This window comes from Anomaloglossus baeobatrachus, chromosome 5 (assembly GCF_048569485.1).
Source record: "Anomaloglossus baeobatrachus isolate aAnoBae1 chromosome 5, aAnoBae1.hap1, whole genome shotgun sequence".
NCBI lineage: Eukaryota > Metazoa > Chordata > Amphibia > Anura > Aromobatidae > Anomaloglossus > Anomaloglossus baeobatrachus.
The window spans coordinates 528,511,930-528,536,388 of NC_134357.1; the positions used below are offsets into that span (position 1 = coordinate 528,511,930).

The 24,459-nt window shown below is 46.3% G+C and overlaps 1 protein-coding gene across 1 annotated transcript in view; it reads left to right on the forward strand.

The window, feature by feature from the left end:
• Positions 1–24,459, forward strand: part of LOC142312908 (uncharacterized) — a 171,318-nt gene that overhangs the window by 66,851 nt on the left and 80,008 nt on the right. Inside the window, 1 exon segment of the mRNA XM_075351895.1 lies at positions 15,118–15,665. Coding sequence (XP_075208010.1) covers positions 15,118–15,665 — 548 coding nt within the window.

Below are 24,459 nucleotides of genomic sequence, written 5' to 3' on the forward strand. Positions count from 1 at the left end.
TAATAGGCACACGTCTTACAAGACTGTAGGTGTCTGGCCACCTGGGTACTGAGCAGTGGTGCCGCCCAGATCTTGTCCATCCCAACACCTTTGTCACATGGGTTACCTGGGCCATTATTGAGTAGAGCTCTCATGGCAGAGAAAGCTTACCGCCCTTTATCCACAGACCTTCCTCAGTCACTGGCTCCCTGCGTCTCACACGCCGTTCCTTGCTGAATCGCTTGTTCCTGTAAGGATTTAAGAACACAAGGGGTGACCAATGTCACGGACGACGTGACAGGAGCCACCGAGGTACTGGTCTGCTTTGTATAAGGACTCTCAACTCTAGGCCCATTCACTGCTTCTTTGTTACCTGCTCCATCAGTCACCGGCTCTTTTGATAACAGGAGAGCGCCTCCACCTGGGCTCATATACACTCTCTACGGTCTTTATAGCTTTATGACGTCACACTCCACATTTTCCTATCTTACCCCCCTCCGCTCTACAAACCACAGTGATCGCAAATCTTCATCTCGTTCTCCTATTCTGATGAGAGAGGAGTGGTTTGATTTTTAATACCTCATGTTGCGTAACCTCAGCATATCTAGTGTAGAATCAACCAGCATCTTGGTATCTGGATCCATCTACGGAAAAACTCAAAATCTGCATTAGCAATGGGCTCATCTGAGACATGTTCAAAACCTGACAATTCTTGTTACATCAGAGCAATCATGAGATATATGTCTGTCTGCTGTATCCTCCTTACAGATAAAAATATAAAGACAACTTAATAGAAAAACTCAATCGATGAACAAATTAAAACCTTAAATAATACGTGTGATTTTCCACATCATCTTTCCCCCCTTTTTGAATCTATTATCCAAAACATAATTAGATTCAAAAAGTGTGTGGCCCCGGAGCTCTACATTCAGGCATGAAAGTCACATTGTATAGATTGTACCTAATCAGGAACAGCAGAAATATTGTTTTTATCTGTAATTTAATAATGGAAAACCCTTTCAATGGCTTTTATAACCTTTGCTTGGACCACAGAAATCTGCACTGCAATCATTCTTTCTATAAAAAGAAAGCAGATTATTCAATACATTAAGTATAAAACACCGAATTCCATAAATCATCCACATTCCTTAAATCAAATTATTGTAATTATTAATAAATGATTATTATTATTATTATTATTATTATTATTATTATTATTAATAACTATAATAATAACGTAGCACAACCTCTGGATATTGGACGTAGGGGCGTTCATATTTGAAACATTGAGGAGATTATCAGCATCTCTGTGATACTGTCCTATAACTTGAAGGGATAAAAGAATCTAGAACAAATAAACTGGCCATGTGGGAAAACAAAATGTTGATTTGCCATAGAAAAATTATCTAACAGACTTCTATGCTTGAAAAGCTATCAATGAATCTAAACATGTCCACAGTTAACTTTTATTTCTTTGGGATAAAATTAGTAAAATAAAACTATTGTCAATGACCTTTTTCCAATATAAATTGCAATGAATTAAATGCAGAAAGCTCCCTTTTTTTTTTTTTTTTTTTCTCTTGGGCTGCTCTCACAATAGATTGAAGGTGAGATAATAAGCCTGCACTACAGGTTTTTTTTTTATCTCTAAAAGTTGTTCCTTCCCCCAAAAGCCAGAAACACACTGTTCATTTCCCTGGACACAAGTGAAATCAATTTCCCTCCTTCTGTTGGATTTTTTTTTTTTTTTTTATTATTATTTATTTATTTAGTTTTATTTTTTTTTCCTTTCTGCAAGACAACTCAACATTACGACCTCTTTTCCCATGGATATATTTATTTATTTATTTAATTATTTTTAAAACATTCAACTCTCAGGATTATTCGCCACATTCATAATTGGAATATGTATTATTTATCATGACATCTGCCGCAAAGGTACGTTATTTTAAGGTTTTTCTCTTATGTTATTGCTTACTAAATAAGATATTCCTCCTTGTGACTGTCCCGACTCAATCCAACCTGCACACTGGATCTATATTAAGTGTCTTCCATAACTACCCAATCATTCAATGTTCCATCTTTTAGTGCTATAAACATTTACTAACACTTCATAGGTTATTCAGTGAGAGCAGTTTTGTCAGCTCCACTGGAGGGCTCCATACAGATTTACTAACAAAATGGCCACTGCCAGAATAGCACATGGCTTCTTTGTGTAAGGGCGGTTGAACCACATGAGAGGGGGAAGGGAGAAACTGATTTTACTTCTGCTAAACTTACAAGTTTAACCAGTTATCCTTCCTGCCTATATTCCATACTCTATACATATACACACAGATTTACATATCCACAGTCCTGGTCCAACTACAGTTAAAAACACTATTTTTTCTGTCTAAGTATGTACTACTCCATTCAGCCATGTCCTTCATCCACCATTTTAAAATCTGTGGGAACATGTGGCAGAGAAAAGGGAAAACTGACCTCACATCTGCTCAAACTCTTTCTCCCCTCTTTTTAATAGTCTGTACTTATACATATATATATTTATACACACACACATCTGTCCTAGATCTAAGTCTAATTATGGATAAAAACACTTATTTTTCGGTCTAAGTATATAGTACTCCATCCAATCCATTGCTCAAACATTTACAGAGCACATGGTCTTCTTCACACAAACCCCTGACTCACTTTGTTTTCTTTGTCTCAATCATGCCTCAGCCATGTGCTTTGTCCACCATTTTAAAATCTTACCTAAAATGTCTGCCTCCATGACTAGCACATGGTTTATCACAGGATTGCAGCCTAGAGTCCCCACATCTCAACACAGTCCACTCATCCGGATCTTTCCGGCACAACTAGACACCGCTTCATCAATTTTTCCATCTTTCTCTCAAGATAAACAACACCAACAAAACCAACAAACAAACACAGGAGTAGATGACTCACAACTGACACACAACTTGAACACTAAGTAAAGTTTTGTAAAGTCTGCAGCAGGCGCCTCGTCACGGTGTCCCTGCCCAGTTTCTACATGGTCCGTAATTCATAAAGACACCAATGGTGTCACCCCTGGCTACAAGGTGCCCGTACCAGCCGATTCACGTTCAGCGCTTTTTCTAGACCCCAAGACACCTCATACCAATTATATCACCCAAGCTTGCGCTAAGCCCCAATGGTATCCGTACCAGCCATTTCACGTCCAGCGTTAGGCCCCAAGACTACCACGTACCAGCCACAATGCGCAACTTAAACGCTATGCCCCAATGGTATCCGTACCAGCCATTCCACGCTACACTGCACTAGGCCCCAAGATTACCACGTACCAGCAGTCCCACGTATTTCCTCACAGAGCCATAAACTGTACCACAGGCGACAACCGTATACTATACCACAGACAATATCCTTTACCATATCAACAAATTTGAGAGCCCGTGAAAAACACGTGCCTAACCTGACCAATTGAAACCTGCCCTATATCTCTAGGTCTTGTACCAAACCGTATTAACTACTTAAGTCACCACTAGAACCACAAACCATATCACAGGCGACAACTAACAGAACTCATAAACCCACATGCTCTCTTCACAAATACACAACAGGCAGCAGGCAACTGAATATGTGACGGTTCTTCCGAGATTAATATGGCCAATAGCCGTGAGACCCGTCTGCCCGTCAACAGATACCCCAACAAACCGGACACAGTCAGGCAATCAGTGCCACACACCCCACCGAGACCACGGGAAGACTACAGATTATGAAAAATCAGCAGACTTACCATACTCTCGTTAGGAAGTGATCAGTTTCCTGGGGTGTCCAGCACATCATGCCATTCCAGTTGCCGGTTCATCAGGATTTCAGGTGTCTCCGTCTATTGGCTCCACGTTGGGCACCAATAATGTTAAGGTGAACTCTTAACCTGAGATCACTAGTTGCCTACTGCCCGGCCGAATTGGTATATACCAAGTGCATGCATAAAAGAATTCATCCCAGACACAGTCGGATATGAAGTCTCTTCTTGGTCACAGTAGAAAATGGCACCAAACAGACAGAGAAGAGCATGCGTCCTCTTGATATAGGCTAGGGGCGTACACAAGTTCAGATATGCACATTTAGTGGGACAGTTCATGAGCTAGCCAATGGGGAGATCCGTGTTGCTGTTGATGGGTGCGTCTGACTTCAGTGGATGAAACCATGATGATGGGAGGGACGTCATCTGGTGCATCCATGCTGATGGTTTGGTCTGTCTTCCCTTATATGGTGGTCTTCTTTCATCTGGACATTCCTTGCATTCCAAGCAAGGTGTGGATAACAGGAAATGGCGGCCATCTTTATATCTGTGTCATGTGTATGATCTGAACCCTGAATTATGTAAGGCAAATCAACATATTTCCCACAATCCCTCGTCAAGAGGTTAATTAAGGTTTTACTTTTCCTCTTTGAGGTTGTGAGTACATTGAGAGCAGCAAGACACATACTTATTAAATTTTACATTTAATACACTGCTCAAAAAATAAAGGGAACACTAAAATACCACATCCTAGATCTCAATGAATGACATATATTCCAGTTGTAAATCTTTATTCATTACATAGTAGACTGCGATGAGAATAAAACATAAACATGATTAATGTAAATCAAAATTAGTATCCCATGGAGGTCTGGATTTGGAATTATACTCAAGATCAAAGTGGAAAATCAAATTACAGGCTGATCCAAAGGAGGCGGAGCTTGCCGATGACTTGAGTGAGACGCATGGTGAACGGGCTCTCCCTCATCCCCGTCCCAAAGACCGACTTACTGCACCCAGAGCTGTGATACCATCCCATGGGCAGAACCAGGAAGTCCTCCGGACCCGGTACCGCCACTGTGAAAATCCAGCCACCTATGGAGCGCTTCCTGAACGCTGAAGCTCCCCTGCCGCCCAGACACGCGAGAGGCAAGATGGCACCGACCGCTGCAGCAGGACGCGCTTCTCAAGAGGAGATGCAGGCTCCAGAGGAAACCACCAGTGAGCACCGGAAACCTGGGCATAAATCCGGAGGCGGCAGAGACTTAACCTCAGCAGAAATGAGTAAGCTCCTGCACACACTGCCCACCAGAGATTATTTAGAGGGATACATAGCGAGGCTGGAGCGCTCATATAAAAAAAGAGATCCATACCCTGAAAATGGAGTTCACCTCCAGGATTGAGGAAGTGGAGTCCTCACAAAGCGATATGCAAAAGGAGTTACAGGCACACAGAGAGGTTATTCTAAGTAATTCAGATAGATTGGAGGAGGTGGCAGCAGGAATGGAGGATATTGAAAACCGAAACAGGCGCAACAACATCCGTATCCGGGGCCTGTCAGAGAAAATTCCTCCCCGTGACCTGGATCAGGCGGCTCAGAAGCTGTTCTCCCAGGTTCTAGGGAGCTCAGAACCCACTCCCATTGAGCTGGACAGAATCCACAGAGCACTGGGACCGCGACCTGCCTTTGATGTGCGCTCTAGAGATGTCATTTGCAGGGTGCATTTCTTTAAAGAAAAGGAGAGGATCATGGCGGTGGCCAGGGGGAAGGGCCCCTTCCACTTCATGGACTCTCAAGTCATATTGCTCCCTGACCTGGCAAGGTGCACTCTCCAGCTCAGAAAGGCCCTCAGACCTCTCCTGTCCTGTCTGAAGGAAAGGGACATACCCTATCGCTGGGGTTACCCCTTTTCTCTGACCGCCAACAAAGATGGGAAGACGTCCTCATTTCGGGGCCTGGGCGACCTAGCCCCCTTCCTGAGCACCTTTGATCTTCCCTTGATTACTCTCCCTGAGTGGCCCAAATCTCCTCAGCTACCAGTGGGCCCGCCTGGATGGCTTACGGTCCGCTGACCTAGATCAAGTGGAAGCCCTCGAGCGCAAGTGGAGACCCCCTGAAGCAGCAGAAGTTCTTTATTCTCAGAACTGATGCTCAGCTGTGTTTTGTGAGATCTGCTAAACCACCTGGCGGTAGAAGCTCACACACATCTGATTAACTGCTGTTTATACTTAGTTCTTTGACTTCAAGAGTTGGACCTGTACCCTTCATTTACTAGCCCATAGTGTTTAAACATTATGAAGTTTTGCAGTTGGTTGTTCCAGAGAGTTTTTTCTCTTTTTTACCTTTTCTGGGTATCTCTATATTTGTACCCATGCTTATGTTATGTATTACTTAGTGTACACCGTCTTAAGACAAGCTATCTTTGCAAATATTGCGTTATTATTTTATTATTACCACTCTGTTGAATTTGCACCTAAAGTATAAAAAGTTCGGTTTGGGACGGGTGGGGGAGGCCAACTTGGTTATTTGGTTTCTCCTCCCCTCTAGTGCTACAGGCGGCTGGTTCTGCTTATATCTTGCACTGATGACAAGTAGGGCCTCTATACCCTACTACTGCTTCTCTAACTTCTCCCTCTCCTTTTTCTTCTCTCCCTCACCCCTGTCTACTCCCTCATTTCCTACTTGGGATGGCTGCTCACCTCGTATTTCGTGCCGGCCTTATATGTATACCCTATTGGATAAGGTCAAATTCTGCTCCCTTAACGTTAAGGGATTTAACGTTCCCAAAAAAAGGAGACAGATCAATTATTCTTGCCACAAACAAGGAATATCTGTTCTGCTCCTTCAGGAAACACATTTTCTTACTGACTCCATCCCAAAAATGACAAATGGCTTTTACCCCACCTGGTTTCATAGCTCTAATCCATCATCCAAGTTTAAAGGAGTTTCAATCGCATTCCATAGATCCTTTAACCCTGACATACTCTCCTCTCTCATAGAACCTCAGGGGCGTTTTATTTTCTTACAGATATCATGAGCCTCTCAGACTTTCGTGGTAGCAAATATCTACAGCCCAAACCAGGGACAAGGAAGATTCTATGCAGATTGCATGCATCAGCTTGAGGGATTTGCGGGCTCCTCTCCTATAATACTGGGCGGTGACTTCCCCTTAATCCTTTTAATTGATGTCTCATCAGGTAACACTTCTTATCCTATTTCGAACATTAAGAGGCTTCGGAGACTTATGCAAGATCTGAGATTGGTTGACGCCTGGAGGGTACTACACCCAGATGACAGGGAGTACACGTTTTTCTCCCCAGTCCATACACTATATAGTAAAATAGATCTCTTCCTAATATCTCACTCCTTACTGGACCACCAGGTTGAGGCAGAGGTGGGGTCGGCTCTGTGGTCTGACCATGCTCCTATTTACCTCTCCTTACAAATGGGCCCCTGTCAGAGACCGGGATTTACTTGGCGCCTGAACGAAAACCTGCTTCAGGACCCGATTTGTCTGGCAGACATTAAAAATACCATAAGAAATTTTGTCTCGGACCATGAAAATGATACCACGGCCCCTCCTATCAGGTGGGAGGCCTTGAAGTGCACTCTGAGGGGGGGTTTTGATCTCTCAAGGAACACGTCTTAAATGAGAGAGGACTGAGGAGATTAAAAATCTCATATCAAAAATATCCTCCTTAGAGAGCCAACACAAACAAAACTTGCTGCTTCAGGTACAGTATATGCCCAACTCTCTAATACCCAACACAAACTGCTAGCCTTAATAGATCAAAAATCGCGGAATTTCCGGGAACGAATCAGAGGCCGTTTTTATAGGATGGGTGACAAAAGTGGGAGGTTACTATCGAGAGCCTTACATCCTCGGAACTTTAGCACATACGTATATACCCAGCGTACTAGACCCCTCGGGGAAAATGGTTCATAATGACCATGACATCACTGCTAGTTTCAGAAACTATTATGAGTCTCTGTATAACCTGAAAGGCCACTTTGATGACCTCACCTCCTCCCAGCGACAATTTAAGATAGCACACATACACACATACTTATCACAGCACAAGCTTCCAGAAATTCCTGAACATACGCTATCAGAACTGGAGAGAGACTTCTCGCTTGAAGAGGTGGTGGAGGCGATCAAGGATGCTAATCCGGGCAAAAGCCCGGGCCCTGATGGGTTTAGCATAGGTATATACAAACTCTTGATGGAGGAATTGAGCCCCCTTCTCCTCTCAGTAGTGAATTCTATCTCCTCTGGCTGTCCTTTACTCCTGCAGGAACTGATGGCACACATAACAATTATCTTAAAACTGGGTAAAGATCCGACTCTATCCAGTAGCTTACAGGCCAATCTCACTTATTAACTCAGATATCAAACTCTATGCTAAATTAATTTCAAATAGATTAAAGGCCCTCCTCCCTTCAGTGATTGACCAGGACCAGGTAGGTTTTGTTCCAGGAAGAGAGGCCAAGGACAACGTCATCAGGACTGTTTCGCTGGTTGACTGGGCGCGGAAAGGAGGACATCCCATGTGCATCTTGTCGATTGATGCTGAAAAAGCCTTCGACAGGGTGCACTGCGATTACATGTTTCAGGTCCTCCGGAGCTTACTTACTTAGGCGTTAAGATAGAGAATAACCACAATTAATAAGGTAATGAGGTAAGATGTGTATAAGAAAACCACTAAGACAGTACCTCTATAAAAATATAACTTTATTGATAAAATTAAAAAACGACACCATGTGTCTTGAGTAACATATAGGACATGAACAATGTGCTCGTGAAAGATCAGATGAAAAATAGGATGGTGTGAGGGAAAATAATGATAGATCGATAGCTAGATAAGGCTTAGAGGGGACTAAATAAAATCCTCCACTTACCCTTCCTGTCAACGGAGGGTATCATACTTTTTAGGGTACCCCCTGCTCCGGTTGGCTGGCCCTCACTGTCCCTGTTATTCACTGGCCTATGCCCACCACCAAGATACTAGGTACAACTAGTGAAACGAACCAAGACACAGACAATTACATAAATTGATTAGATAGAATGGTTCCTAGACTGGACCAGGATTTCCAGTCACAAGAGCAAAATGGAGTGGTTTGTCGGAACCCCCAGCTCTCCCCCTCCTAACTGGATAGTAAGGGGTTAATCGGGTATTTTGCCAAGGACACCTGAAATCAAGACAAAAGGATGTCGTTCAATATAGAAATTTCAATACCGATGCCTAGCTTTGCCTCTTGTACAAATATAACTTACTTAGAACATAGTTCCTAGGGCTGTTTACTAAATAGAGTAACATGTGCTGTGTAAATCCTCTGTGATACCCGAGGAGACGATTGTATCTCTCTACACAAAATTAGAGACAAAAGGAGAGAATGGCCTCCATCAGATGCTACATGGTCCCTACCGGAATAGTTAGCCGGAAGGACACATCATGAGCCTATACCTTATCCAAGCCAAGGGGTACAGCACAGTTAGATGGGACTGATCTCTTCACATATGTGGGAGATATATAGGACACCTGTGGGGAAAGAAAGAAAAACCATATCTCAATATCCCAATACCAGTAGGAGTGTTCCTAAGGAAAACAAAGGGGATAATTCCTAGCTGCCCTCTGGCTGTTTCACTACCTGGCCTATATCTTATGCAATAAGAGAGGGACAGCACAACGGTATTTGGATGATACCTTAGCACCTGTAGGATGAATGCAGGATACTTGTAGGGAAAACAGAGACCCCATCTTAATATCCCGATGAAGGGAAACATGCCTAAAGGGAAGGAGGTACTTTACAGCTGCCTTCTAGTGGCTAACTCAATAGGGGACGGTCTAAGGGTGTTGTGGGGTTAATAACCCACCACGAGGCCTCTAATAGATCCATAGATGGAGCCCATTGATAATAGATATATTGGTCGCCCCTCCCTGTGTGCAGAGAAAACGCTGATATGTACCTACAGAAACGAAGATTCAAGGAGGCTCCCCTTACTGCTTGTTGCAATAAATGTTGTGATATAACATGCAGCTCGACAGGCAGCCCTGTAAAGGAAAAGCACAAGGATGGCGAATGGTAGGTAACCTGCAAAAAAGAAGCATGGGGCAAGATTCCATAGCAATTGTGTACCTGCAAAAAACTGACAGAGAAGAGGAGACCTTCTCAGAAAAACCTCTCAGTCTTGGGACAAGTGCGTCCTAATAGACGTTGTCAGCACCTAAATGAAAAAAAGATCATGGTGCAAAAGAACCGGTGTTCTGAAACCAAATAGAAAACAACACGGGTACATACCAGGGGCCGTTTTGGCAGGTCACTTAATCTGCAGAGACACAAGGGTCCCGAGCGCTTACGCACATCTAAATACGCAGAGAGTAAGGTGTGACGGGGTATGCAACAGAGCAGTGAGGGACGCCAGGCCAAGGAACAATCCAAAGGGCTTTATTGGAACAACACAGATAAAGCAGCAAACATAAATATAAATCCTTCAAATCTGCAAGGAGTCCACAACAGAAAAACAAAAGATCCAGGGGCACCGCCTGGTATTCCGATGCCAGGGAAAATAGGGCAATGGTCCTTATATGAGTTCCTTGAGTCCAACAGGTGAGCAACAAAACACAATCCCACGTGGCCGCGGATCTCCAGTCTGTAACAGTCCACAAACACAGACCCCAGGATCCAGCCTCAGCTATAGGTCCTCATCCTTCTTCAGCCGATATCCAACTAACTGAACTAACATGTTCTTCTCTCCTGGGATCAGCCCCTTAGGTGGGCACACCTCCCCCTGGCCATTTGATGCATGAATGGACTTTAGACTGCTGGCTCTGTTCTGTTTACCAAGTTGTAGATTGGAGAAGTCCCATGCTGAGAAGAACAATATATATATGCAACCCCCACCAAATCAATGACAATAGCTACTGCTGAAGCCTGATTGCAATATGATACAGGCTGGGGGAAGGTATGGTCACTTACATTCCAAGACATAGTATTACAGAAAATACAGTGAGAAGGTAAAATACATCATGACAATTCCTTCCCCTCCCAACTTGTGTACATACTAGGGACCTCTACAGGTCGCTGGTTAAGTACACACAGGCATGGCTGACAGGACTCAAGGCTCCTCTTGCCTGGACAGTCCATCTGCATTTTGGGTGTTGGCTCCAGGTTCTTTAGTGTATGATGAAGATGTAGGGTTGAATGTTCGGGTCCAGTTTATATCCTCCTTCACTTAAACTCTGCTTCCTGCACCCACAAATCGGCATTGTATATCTCCCACATCATTGCCTAGGAGTATGTCTGCAGGAAGGCTGCTCATCACACTGATTATGCATTGTTTTGCCCCAAAGCCATAATCCAGGGTCACACTCGCTCTTGGAATGTATCTTTGAGTATCTCCAGCCAATTCAATGGCAATTCCTGGTCCCTGTTGAATTGCTTCTGGTTGAATTACTCGGGTATCTGCGATGGTGAGAAAAGCCCCAGTGTCACGAAAGCCAACAACTTTTTGGCCATCCAGCACGACCTCCTGTAGATGTTTATGCTGAAGATCAGAAGAACGGGCGGCTGTGGCTCGCACCCCATAGACTCCTGGTAGGGAAGTCAACATATCAGAGTCACTTGGCAAATCATCAGGGCCTGAATCTAGCTCTTCTCCTGCTGAGGGTGTCTGTAGATAATGGACAGGCAAAGGTGGTCTGCAGCTGTTCTGCCTCTGAACACCTGGACAGTGAGCTTGCAGATGCCCAGGCTGCCCACATTGATAACATCTGCGCTGCGTCTCACTCCTTCCAGTTTGCCTTCTGGAGAAGTAGGTAGGAGACCTTGGTGACTGATAGGGAGGTGCAGGTGCTGGAGGTGGTTGTCGATTTGGAGGATGACTCCGCTGGATAGATGGGCATGTGGCCCGCAGATGCCCGGGATGCCCACAGCTATAACATCTTCGCTCTTCTACTTTCTCTCCTCGTCGCATTCCAGAAAATGTGGTCGAAGCAACTGGAGGCACATACACACGGGTATCCACATGAGGTGGTGATCTAGGAGGTTGAGGAACATTGGGCACTGAAGGACAAGGAACCTCTGGAGTTGAGGTGCTGGTCATTTTTGCTCCCTCTGCTAGCAGCTTCTTCCACTGAGGCTTGATAGTAAGCACCTCATCAGCTAGAGCAGCAGCTTGTTCCACTGTCTCTGGTCTCCTCTCACGCACCCATTCCCGGATCTCAGTAGGGCACTTGGCATAAAACTGTTCTTTTAGGATGACCTGGAGGAAGGTCTGCCAAGTTAAGGCCCCCTATCCCTCCAGCCAGCGATGGCATACTTGTTTCAGTCTGTGGGCATACATTTTGAAACACACTTCCCCATCACAGGCTAACGTATGGAACTGAGTCCTGTAAGTGTCTGGCGTTACAGCATAATGTTCTAGAATAGTCTATTTAATATCCGCATACTGTCACGCTTCCCGGTCCCCTGGCTCCGCTCTCCGGTCCCCGTGGCCCGCTCCCCGCTCCCCGGCGGCGTCCCCTGCTCACCACTCTGGTCCCGGCCTCCTCTTCCCCGCCTGCGGCCTCCATGCGTCCAGCTCCCCGCTCCCGGCGCTCCTCTGCGACATGGGACTTCCAGCCGGGCACCCCTGCTTCCTCCGCACCGCTCCCTGGACTGGCTTCTGGTACTCGGGCCTCGCGCATGCGCATTAGGGCGCGCGCGCGGTCATTGACCCTTTCTTAAAGGGCCAGCACCTAGAAACAGGAAATTGCATAGACAGGTACAGGGTATTTTAAGATGCACTTTCCTGGTGGGCGGGGCCTGTTCTACGTGTTTAGCAAGCTAGTGTTCAGGTCCCCGTATTGCTTTGCCCTGTGCTTTGCCTTGTATTAACCCTGTCTGTCTCGCAGAGCCGAGCCTGCCCTGCCACGCCAGTCGCTCCGAACCAAGTCCATCCCTGGACCCTGACGGTGACTTCGGCAGATGTTCCACCACCTCTGCAGCTCCGCCAGTCTCCAGTCCCTGGCTCCGTTCGGTGACCCGTTCCATCGCTCAGCAGGTTCCGGATCCCGCCTGACCCTACAACCCGGCCTCGGACCCTGAGCTTCGTCACCCGGGCCACTGTCCAGAACTTTGTGTGCTCTGCGCCATCCACCTTTCCTGCTCCCCTACGGACTGTCCAGCTACCAATTGTGCTTCGGCTGCCGTGCATCAGGACCCTCTGGCGGGGTGACCGGCCTGGCTGCCTCCTCAGGGGAAATCGGTGTACGGTCCAGTGTTTCCACCACCCGGTCGTAACACATACTCACAGTTCCACCGAGGGTCCATAGCTCTATAAGCTGCAGCAGCTCCACCCTCTACGAGCCCAACCAGATGCCGGACGCGCTCCCTTTCTGGGACTTCCATTAATCGACACTGATGCTCAAAGTCCTGGAAGAAGCCCTCAATGTCACCAGCAGCCTCATTAAACTGCTTGAAGTCTTTGCGGGACACCCTGGGAAGTTCCCTCATGATGGGTGCTGGGGTTACAGTCTGTCTGGAACCTCTCGCGGCTTCCACAGCGAGCTGCTTATCCAGCAATGCCATCTCCTCCATCCTGCGCTCCTTCTCTTTAGCTCCACGCATGACCTCCATCTTATATTCTATGGTGGTCTCCTCTCCCAGCAAGGCCATCTCCTCCTCGTACCACACAACCCATTGACTTTTTTGGGTATTCACCTCCGGCTCCCGTCTTTGCTCCCCTTGCTGTGGAAATTGTTCCTCGGTGCCATCTTGCAGGCAAGCGTTTTCCAATGCCTCAATTAGTTGCTCCTTAGAGGGTCCTTTGTAGCCGACACCTAATTCACGGGCCTTTGTTTGTAGGCTCACCACAGTCCAGTTCCTGTATCCTGAGGTTCTGGTTTCAGACGTTGATTGGCCGTTGTCCTCCATTTCTTCTGGTCTGATCCCGCCGCTGCCACCAGTTTGTGACGGGGTATGCAACAGAGCAGTGAGGGACGCCAGGCCAAGGAACAATCCAAAGAGCTTTATTGGAACCACACAGATAAAGCAGCAAACATAAATATAAATCCTTCAAATCTGCAAGGAGTCCACAACGGAAAAACAAAAGATCCAGGGGCACCGCCTGGTATTCCGATGCCAGGGAAAATAGGGCAATGGTCCTTATATGAGTTCCTTGAGTCCAACAGGTGAGCAACAAAACACAATCCCACGTGGCTGCGGATCTCCAGTCTGTAACAGTCCACACACACAGACCCCAGGATCCAGCCTCAGCTATAGGTCCTCATCCTTCTCCAGCCGATATCCAACTAACTGAACTAACATGTTCTTCTCTCCTGGGATCAGCCCCTTAGGTGGGCACACCTCCCCCTGGCCATTTGATGCATGAATGGACTTTAGACTGCTGGCTCTGTTCTGTTTACCAAGTTGTAGATTGGAGAAGTTCCATGCTGAGAAGAACAATATATATATGCAACCCCCACCAAATCAATGACAATAGCTACTGCTGAAACCTGATTGCAATATGATACAGGCTGGGGGAAGGTATGGTCACTTACATTCCAAGACATAGTATTACAGCAAATACAGTGAGAAGGTAAAATACATCATGACATAAGGATCCAAGGTCCACGTGCTGAGGGGGGCTGCGTCCGGGGGTATTCCTGTATCCTGTGTGCATTGATCTGTACCATCAATGTATTTAAAAGGCCCGCGTTCGGAAATGAAGAAAGCAGGTCATGCCCCCCTTGGCGTCCTGTCTTCAAAGAGACAGGTAAGGAAGCCAATCAATCGGGGGAAATCCCGTGTCACATGACCAGAGCTGAGGTACTGTTCCCTCATGGAGTGACGCGTAAGGGGACCTATCACGGTGGATATAAGGCCGCAACCGGAAGTGACGTTACGTCAGGGGCGGCAGGTACGAGTGCTCAAGAGTAGAGCAGAGCAAATGTGGGAGATGCATGTATTGCCCCTTTATAAATCAGAATAAGGAATTCTGTAATTGGAAAACCGGCAGAACCTATAAGATCAGAGATTTTGGAGCGGGGGTACCCTAAAAACTATGATACCCTCCGTTGACAGGAATTTTATTTAGTCCCCTCTAAGCCTTATCTAGCTATCGATCTATCGTTATTTTCCCTCACACCATCCTGTTTTTCATCTGATCTTTCACGAGCACATTGTTCATGTCCTATATGTTACTCAAGACACATGGTGTCGTTTTTTAATTTTATCAATAAAGTTATATTTTTATAGAGGTACTGTCTTAGTGGTTTTCTCATACACATCTTACCTCATTACCTTATTAATTGTGGTTATTCTAGTAAATGGCGGGCTTTCTATCGGGTCCGATTAATTCAACCAGATGGTTGGATGACGCTGAGGAGGTCTTCTCTGATAAAGTGTCCAGTAGTCAGGATTCAGGAAAGGCTACCATCAGGAACCTGTTTTCAGAACTATTGGATGCATACAAACTTAATGTGAAATCCTGGTGGGAGGTGCAGTCCCTAGAACGCTATATCAAACAGAGGATTGTTCCCCGTGGTTTAAGAATCAACCTGGTACCAGCGGAGCGATCCAGAACAGAGAGACTTATTGGGAGGTGGGAGGAAAAGCTCACTAATTCCTCCATCAGATTGATGACGATTCTCCTTGAAGAGGAGAAACTCAGCCTGGAAAATAGCTCCAAAACCCTACAAAATCTTAGAGAAGAAGCATTAAAATTCAAAGGAGATCCTGATTTTGTCACAAAAGAGACATCCTTACAGTTGTCAGTTGACAATTATCAGCAGAACCTAAAAAACAGAAAACATAAACATTTTCTGAGAGACTTGGCAACTGGCCCCTCAGTTGATATTTCATCCTCGGACTGCTCAGACTCCGAGTCCCAGGGACGATTTGAGTGGAGCAGAGGTAGGGGTAGGAGAAACCAGGGGAGGCAAAAAACTGGGACAGACAGGGGAATAGAAACCGGTAATGGGGTCGGGCAAATGGAAGGTTTATTTCACCATCCTCCTTTGGGGCATCTGGGCCAGTTACGAGTCAACCAAGAACTCTGGACAGTACAGCCCTTCCCACCCCCTCTCCCCCAGGATTTCCCCCAGGACCTCCCCCTCTTGGGCCCCACCAAACACCTCCCGTCTCTTTTTTAGGGGGACGAGACCCCTACAACCTAAGAAATCAAGGCTACAGGAACACCCAGAAAAAATAGATCCCCCCGATACCATAGACAATCAAGTCATCAATCTGTCCAGTTACCATCTTTCCAATGTAGAAATGCGAGTTTTGGGCTATGGGCTTTCGTTCGTCCCTACAACCAGGTTTGACCCGTTTACTTGGGTAAAGGATATTGAATTATTTCGTAGAAAACTTAAATGGAAAAAATTCTTTGCACACAATGACGAGGCCGAATGTATACGGTTGGGCATTCCGGCTGACATGCTGGAGGAGGTCAGATTGCTATCTAGTTTGGGGGATGTCGGGGGGGAGTGTATACGAATCGGGCCCTTCACTGATCTTAGACCCAAAAAATAAAAAAATGCCACCTTCGCTAGCTTACAGCGGCCTTGACATCTTCTCTAAATTGGTGACTAATGACATCCATACCATCAAGCCCAAGTTGAGGTCGGTTAAATCAAACTTGACCATGGAGGAATGGGAGGCTCTTACCAGTTTGGAAAGGAATGCACAGATCACCATTAAACCATCCGACAAAGGCGGCAACATAGTGGTGATGAACACCAAGGACTACCCGGTGATGTAAAACCAGAGAAAAAGGACTTCCTGTTCCGGTCCTGGCTGAGGAGGCAGCATAGAGGAGAAGCTCCCGACACCCCTCTGAGAAACCGACGATAAACAGCATACCCGGGCAAGTGAGCAAGCAGAGAGCAGCACGTCTGGTAGCAGGAAGCACACAGCTATGGAGCGGTACTTACTGAGGAGTGCTGGTGGTGGTGAGGGGACCTGCAGGAATGGAGATTCTGACTGCCGGCGGGGAGAAGAGGAGACTGTCATGGCACCAACAAGCCTGATGGAGGAGGAGCCAGAGTCCCCAGTGCAAGATGTGGTAATGGAAGCCAGGAGAGGGAGAAGTGAAGGAGATGAGAGCGGGGGGTCGGGGGAGGATGGAGCAGGAGAGAAATCGCTGCAGGGGATTGCAGAGGGAGAAACACAATGGATAGAGGAAGGGGACATGGAGGAACAAGAAAGAGAGGAGGAGGAGGAGTGCAGCAAGCAAAGAGGGCTCAGAGACGCAGGAGACCGGACTGATCACTTAGACACGCAGTATAAGGCTATGTGCACACGGTGCGTTTTTCTCGGCGTTTTTGCGCGTTTTTCGGGTGCGTTTTTGGCCTCAAAACTGCATGACTTTGCTTCCCCAGCAAAGTCTATGAGTTTTCATTTTTGCTGTCCCCACACAGCGTTTTTTTTTCAGCTGCGTTTTTGTGGTGACCACAAAAACGCAGCATGTCAATTATTCCCGCGTTTTTCACTGCGCTTTTCATCCATTGAGTTCAATGGGATGTTGAAAGACGCAATGAGAAACGCAAATAGCTGCGTTTTGGTGCGTTTCTAAGACCAAAAACGCAGCTATAAGCGCAGGAGGTGGGTAGTAAAGTGACGAGTACAGGAAGAGGATTCCTTCTGTCAGTATAGACAGAAGCATGAATCCTCCCGGTACCGTCACCGCCGCGTCCATCTCCCGTCCTGGGCATGTATGCTGCCGTGCGGCGCCATGTACAGGCAGGAGGTGGAAGCGGCTGCGAAAACAAAAGTTAACAGTAGAATAAAAAAAAAAAAGTTATACTCACCTGTCTGCAGCCTCGCGGTGCCATGCCCGCTCCCAGCTCCTGTCACGGTATCGCCGCTCCCGCTCTGGCTGTGTGCAGTCTCCCCGGGGCAGGACCTTGCTTGCAGGACCTGGCGATGGATCACCTGATGCAGTCACCTGACGCATCAGCTGATCGAGTCTCGGGCTGACGCGGGCGCCCGGCCGGTATCAGCGGATGCGTCAGGAGACTTCATCCCTGATTACCGGCAGCTGCTGCAGCGATCGGACAGGATCAGACTCCCGCCCCATCGCTCCGGGAGCTGCCGGTAATTCAGCACATAAGTGAGTATTTTTTTTTTTTTTTTTCTACTGATGCATCAGCTGATTGTATAATCGGCTTTTATACAATCAGCTGATGTGTGATGGGATTCACATCCTTTAACCTGACACATCATCTGATCGCTTTGCCTTCCAGCAAACCGATCAGATGATATTGGATCCTGATTGGACGGCGCGGGACCCTGACCCAGGATTACTGCGGAGGGGGGTTTATTTCAATAAAGATGGAGTCACTAATTGTGTTGTGTTTTATTTCTAATAAAAATATTTTTCTGTGTTGTGTTTTTTTTTTATCTTTACTAGAAATTCATGGTGGCCATGTCTAATATTGGCGTGACACCATGAATTTCGGGCTTAGGGCTAGCTGATAATATACAGCTAGCCCTAACTCCATTATTACCTGGCTAGCCACCCGGCATCAGGGCAGCCGGAAGAGTTGGATACAGCGCCAGAAGATGGCGCTTCTATGAAAGCGCCATTTTCTGGGGTGGCTGCGGGACTGCAATTCACAGCGGGGGTGCCCAGAAAGCATGGGCACCCTGCACTGTGGATTCCAATCCCCAGCTGCCTAGTTGTACCCGGCTGGACTCAAAAATGGGGCGAAGCTCACGTCATTTTTTTTTTAAATTATTTCATGAAATTCATGAAATAATTTAAAAAAAAAGGGCTTCCCTATATTTTTGGTTCCCAGCCGGGTACAAATAGGCAGCTGGGGGTTGGGGGCAGCCCGTACCTGCCTGCTGTACCCGGCTAGCATACAAAAATATGGCGAAGCCCACGTCATTTTTTTTTTTTGGGGGGGCAAAGAAATCCTGCATACAGTCCTGGAAGGAGGATGCTGAGCCTTGTAGTTCGACAGCTGCTGTCTGCTCTCCTGCATACACTATTGGATGGAGGATGCTGAGCCTTGTAGTTCGACAGCTGCTGTCTGCTGTCCTGCATACACTATTGGATCGAGGATGCTGAGCCTTGTAGTTCTGCAGCTGTCTGCTCTTCTGCATACACTAGTGGAGAATGAAGAACACATTGAAGAAGGAAATGACATCAGACCTTTTTTTTTTTGTTCACTGATAAAAAACGCAGTGAGCAAAAACGCAGCAAAACGCAGCAAAAAAACGCACCAAATCGCGGCAAAACGCGTGCGTTTTTTGCCGCGTTTTTTCGACGCAGGTGCGTTTTTGTGCGTTTTTAGCGGCCAAAAACGCACAAAAACGCAGCGTCAAAAAAACGCAGCGTGTGCACATAGCCTAAGGTGTCTAATCTTGATCAACGTCAGCAGAAGCTGCATGTCAGAAACAGTAAGGCTATGTGCGCACTAGGCGTTTTTTTCATGCTGCGTTTTTATGTGCGTTTTATCTAAAAAACGCACCCGCGGCTAAAAAACCGCAGCAAAAACGCATGCGTTTTTGCCGCGATTTGGTGCGTTTTTTGCTGCGTTTTTGCTCACTGCGTTTTTAATCAGTGCACAATGCCATTAAAGATTGTTGATGAAAAAAAAAAAAAAAAAGGTCTGATGTCATTTCCTTCTTCAAAATGTTCATTGTATGCAGGAGAGCAGACAGCAGCTGCAGAACTACAAGTCTCAGCATCCTCCATTCACTAGTGTATGCAGGAGAGCAGACAGCAGCTGCAGAACTACAAGTCTCATCATCCTCCATTCACTAGTGAATGCAGGAGAGCAGACAGCAGCTGCAGGACTACAAGTCTCAGCATCCTCCATTCACTAGTGTATGCAGGAGAGCAGACAGAAGCTGCAGAACTACAAGTCTCAGCATCCTCCATTCACTAGTGTATGCAGGAGAGCAGACAGCAGCTGCAGAACTACAAGTCTCAGCATCCTCCATTCACTAGTGTATGCAGGAGAGCAGGCAGCAGCTGCAGAACTACAAGGCTCAGCAGCCTCCATCCAGGACTGTATGCAGTTTTTTGCCCAAAAAGAAAAAAAAATGACATGGGCTTCGCCATATTTTTCTATGCTAGCCGGGTACAGCAGGCAGATACGGGCTGCCCCCAACCCCCAGCTGCCTATTTGTACCCGGCTGGGAACCAAAAATATAGAGAAGCCCTTTTTTTTTAATTATTTCATGAAATAATTAAAAAAAAAAAATGACGTGGGCTTCGCCTAATTTTTGAGTCCAGCCGGGTACAACTAGGCAGCTGGGGATTGGAATCCACAGTGCAGGGTGCCCATGCTTTCTGGGCACCCCCACTGCGAATTGCAGTCCGCAGCCACCCCAGAAAATGGCGCTTTCATAGAAGCGCCATCTTCTGGCGCTGTATCCAACTCTTCTAGCTGCCCTGATGCCGGGTGGCTAGCTAGGTAATAATGGAGTTAGGGCTAGCTGTATATTATCAGCTAGCCCTAAGCCCGAAATTCATGGTGTCACGCCAATATTAGACATGGCCACCATGAATTTCTAGTAATGATAAAAAAAAAAACACAACACACAGAAAAATATTTTTATTAGAAATAAAACACAACACAATTAGTGACTCCATCTTTATTGAAATTAACCCCCCTCCGCAGTAATCCTGGGTCAGGGTCCCGCGCCGTCCAATCTGGATCCAATATCATCTGATCGGTTTGCTGGAAGGCAAAGCGATCAGATGATGTGTCAGGTTCAAAAGCCTGAATCCCATCACACATCTGCTGATTGCATAAAAGCCGGTTATACAATCAGCTGATGCATCAGTAGAAAAAAAAAATAATACTCACTTATGTGCTCTGCTGATGACCGGCAGCTCCTGGAGCGATCGATTGGACAGGAGTCTGATCCCGTCCGATCGCTGCCGGAGCTGCCGGTAATCAGCTGATCCAGCTGATGAAGTCCCCTGACGGCAGGATCAGCTGATAGCCGGCCGGGCAGGAAAAAGCCGGCGAGACTACGATCAGCTGATGCGTCAGGTGACTGCATCAGGTGATCCCTCGCCAGGTCCTGCAAGCAAGGTCCTGCCGGCCGGGGAGACTGCACACAGCCAGAGCGGCGGTACCGGGAGGAGCTGGGAGCGGGCATGGCACCGGACCCTGCAGACAGGTGAGTATATATGACATTTTTTTATTTTTCTACTGTTCACTTTGGTTTTCGCCGCTGCCTCCACCTCCCGCCCAGACATGGCGCCGCACGGAGCTGACATGCACAGGACGGGAGGTGGAGGCAGTGGTGACGGTACCGGGAGGATTCATGCTTCTGTGTTTACCAACAGAAGGAATCCTCTTCCTGTACACGTCACTGTAGTGCCCACCCCTTGCGTGTATAGCTGCGTTTTTAGTCATAGAAACGCGGCTATATGCGTTTTTCATTGCGTTTTTAACATCTCATTGAATTCAATGAGTGAAAAACGCAGTGAAAAACGCAGAAATAATTGACATGCTGCGTTTTTGTGGTCACCACAAAAACGCAGCTAAAAAAAAACGCTGTGTGGGGACAGCACTTATGAAAACCCATTGACATTGCTGGGGAAGCAATGTCACTGCGTTTTCAGCACAAAAACGCGGTAAAAAACGCCGCTAAAAACGCGGCAAAAACGCCTAGTGCGCACATAGCCTTACACTCCTTCTAAAGCAAACAAGAAACTGCCGGCCACACCATTATCTAAATACTGTAAACAAATGGGGGAGGGTGGAAAATCCCCAGCACAGAATAAGAGAACTAAGAAACCAGCACCACCTGCAGGCCAAGACAAGCATGCACAAGAGCTCAATGTTGATTATAAAAAATTGGCTGCCGAAGTGACATCACATCTGTCAAAAGAGATTAAAGTGGCCATTGAAACAGCCATACAAACATCCCTAGCAGCTATGCAAAAGCAGATTAGTGGACATGCATCTAGACTGGCAGAAACAGAGCAGAGAATATCTGACTCAGAGGAGAAAATAATGGCTATGCAAGAGCAAATAGCAGCTCTAGTGAAATCTAACGATTATTTGAGAGATAAAGCGGAAGACTTAGAGAACCGATCGAGGCGAAATAATTTGCGCATTGTGGGGCTGCCAGAATCGGTATCTTTGGGACAGCTGGATAACATATGTGAACACGAGTTACCTCAGGCCCTGGGCATTAAGGCTAAATTCAGAGTGGAAAGAGCGCACAGAGTGGGACCACTAAGACAAGAAGCGAATAGGGGAGAGGATCCAAACCCGAACAAGAAAGCCCCGCTGAGGGCTAGACAAGTGATAGTCAAATATCTTGATTATAAACATAAAGAGGAAATACTGAGGGCCTTTAGAGACAGACAGCGACCATTGCATTACCAAGGCAACAGACTGCTAATTTTCGGCGATTATTCAGCAGAAGTCTCCAGAAAGAGAAAAGAAATCAGCAAAGTATGTTCATTCCTGTATAACAAAAAAGTCAAGTGCCAACTGCTATACCCTGCCACACTGAAAGTCAGAAATAGTAATGGCTCGTTTGCATATTACAAAGACTTTAAAGAAGCAGAGCGTACTCTCATGGCAGAACAGGATAAGAATCAGGCTGATGGACAAAAAAGAGGAAACAATGGAGAAGGGACCAGCAGAGGAGGATCTCCAAGAGGCCCAGGGAAAGACTCGAGAAGCTTTGAGGAGCAATCGCGGGTGGAGAGTAGAGAGGAAAGGAGATTGAGCCCAAAACAACAAAATAATCCTCGCTCGGAACACAGAGACTAACTGTTGGAAATGGTCCATGACAACTGAACTAGATATTGCTGGTCCTGTTCTCGCACTCTCTTGTTCTCTTGATTTCACTCTCTCATGTCCAGTTTTGCTTTCACGCTTGCTATCAGTTCCACTTTCAGTCTTACTCCTAACGTTCAGTCTCACACTCTCACCCTCAGTCCCACACTTTTTTTTTCCCTCCCTCACATATTCAGTCTCATTTTCAGTTTCATGCTTACTTCCAGTTTCACACTCACTCTCCTACTCAGTTTCATTTTCAGTCTCACGCTCACTTTCAGTACCTCACGCGCTCTGTCTCACTCTTTTTCTTTCGCATATTCAGTCCCACGCTTACTTTCAGTTCCACTTCCAGATTCACTTTCATTCTTACTTTCACTCGCCTTTGTCCAGGAACGACTTCCAGGCGTAAATGAAGTGGATCTGTCTGCTCTGAGTGCTGGGACGACCACCAGAAAATAGAGCTAAGTTGGACTTGAAGTCCTTATAGAGTTTTTGTCATACTGTACTATTTTTGACATTATTTAAGGCTCGTTCATGTGACTCATGTGAATCCGGGGCTAGAACTATACTCTAAGGGGGGTGACTAGGGAGCTCAACAGTTTGGCTAGGAAAAGGGGAAGTCATCAGCATGGCGAAAAGAGCCAAAAATTTCCCAGAAGGGAAAACGTGTTCTACAGTTGATTGTTTATTGTTATATTTGTTATACCTACAATGTGGGGAAAAGATATATCAAGCCTGGGGGGCAAATTCTATACCTGGTAATAATTGTCTCGTCTCTTGTGAGTTCAGGGCCCACAGGGGAGGAAGTAGTAAGAGCAAAATACAAAGGCAAATATGGTACAAATAACTACATGGAATGTGAAAGGCTTGAGATCTCCTAACAAACGAGCAATGATACTAAGACATCTGAAAAGACTAAAAACAGATATTGCATTATTACAGGAAACGCATTTGAGGAAGGAGGACTTTTTTCGCATGAAGAAATACTGGGTGGGTACTGTATATGGGGCAGAGGCACAAGGTAGGAAAGCGGGGACAATGATTCTAATACATAAACAGCTCAGCCATGAAGTAGTGACACACGAGGCAGACGATCAGGGACGGTGGCAACATTTAACAATCATTAGTCCAGTGGGTAAATTAAGTATCTACAATGTTTACGGTCCAAACTCCCAACAGAGCATATTTCATGATGGCATAAAGGCCAACATACTAGCAGATGGGGAGACCAACATCATAGTAGGAGGTGATTTTAACACAGTTCCAGACTCAGCTGAAGACAGGAGGAGGGGGAAGGAGAGGACAGAGGATGTGGACAGAAGGCCGGACCATAGGGATGTGACATTAGAAGACGTGGGTTTGAAGGACATCTGGAGATTAGCTCACCCGCATGATAGAGAATATACACACTTCTCGCATCCTCATGATAGCTGGTCGCGTATTGATCAATTTTGGATTTCTCAAGGCCTAGTTTATGGGGCACAAGAATGTGTGATAGAAAACATGGTGATATCTGATCATAGTCCGTTGAGATTGGGTATCAGAGAGCAGTTCAAGAGAGGTACAGATATCATATGGAGATTTCCATCGTTTCTTCTCAGACAAGATAATTTCCACAGGGTATTACGAGAGTGGTGGGGAGAATTCACAGAGGAAAACAAGGAACACAAAGGGAACCCAGTGCTATACTGGGAAACGGCAAAAGCGGTCTTGAGGGGTCGCCTGATTGGATATGCAGCCATGATCAAAAGGAAAACCAATGAGAATTATAATGCCCAGAGTGAAGCAGTGCGGGTAGCATACACAAAGTTTTTGGCTAATAGATCTCCCACGACGAAAGACAGATGGTTGGAGGCAAAAAGGGGGTTTGACGAATGGGCAAAAAAAAAGGAACAATTATTTTGGTCGCACAGGGAAGCAGAGCTACATAGATTTGGCAA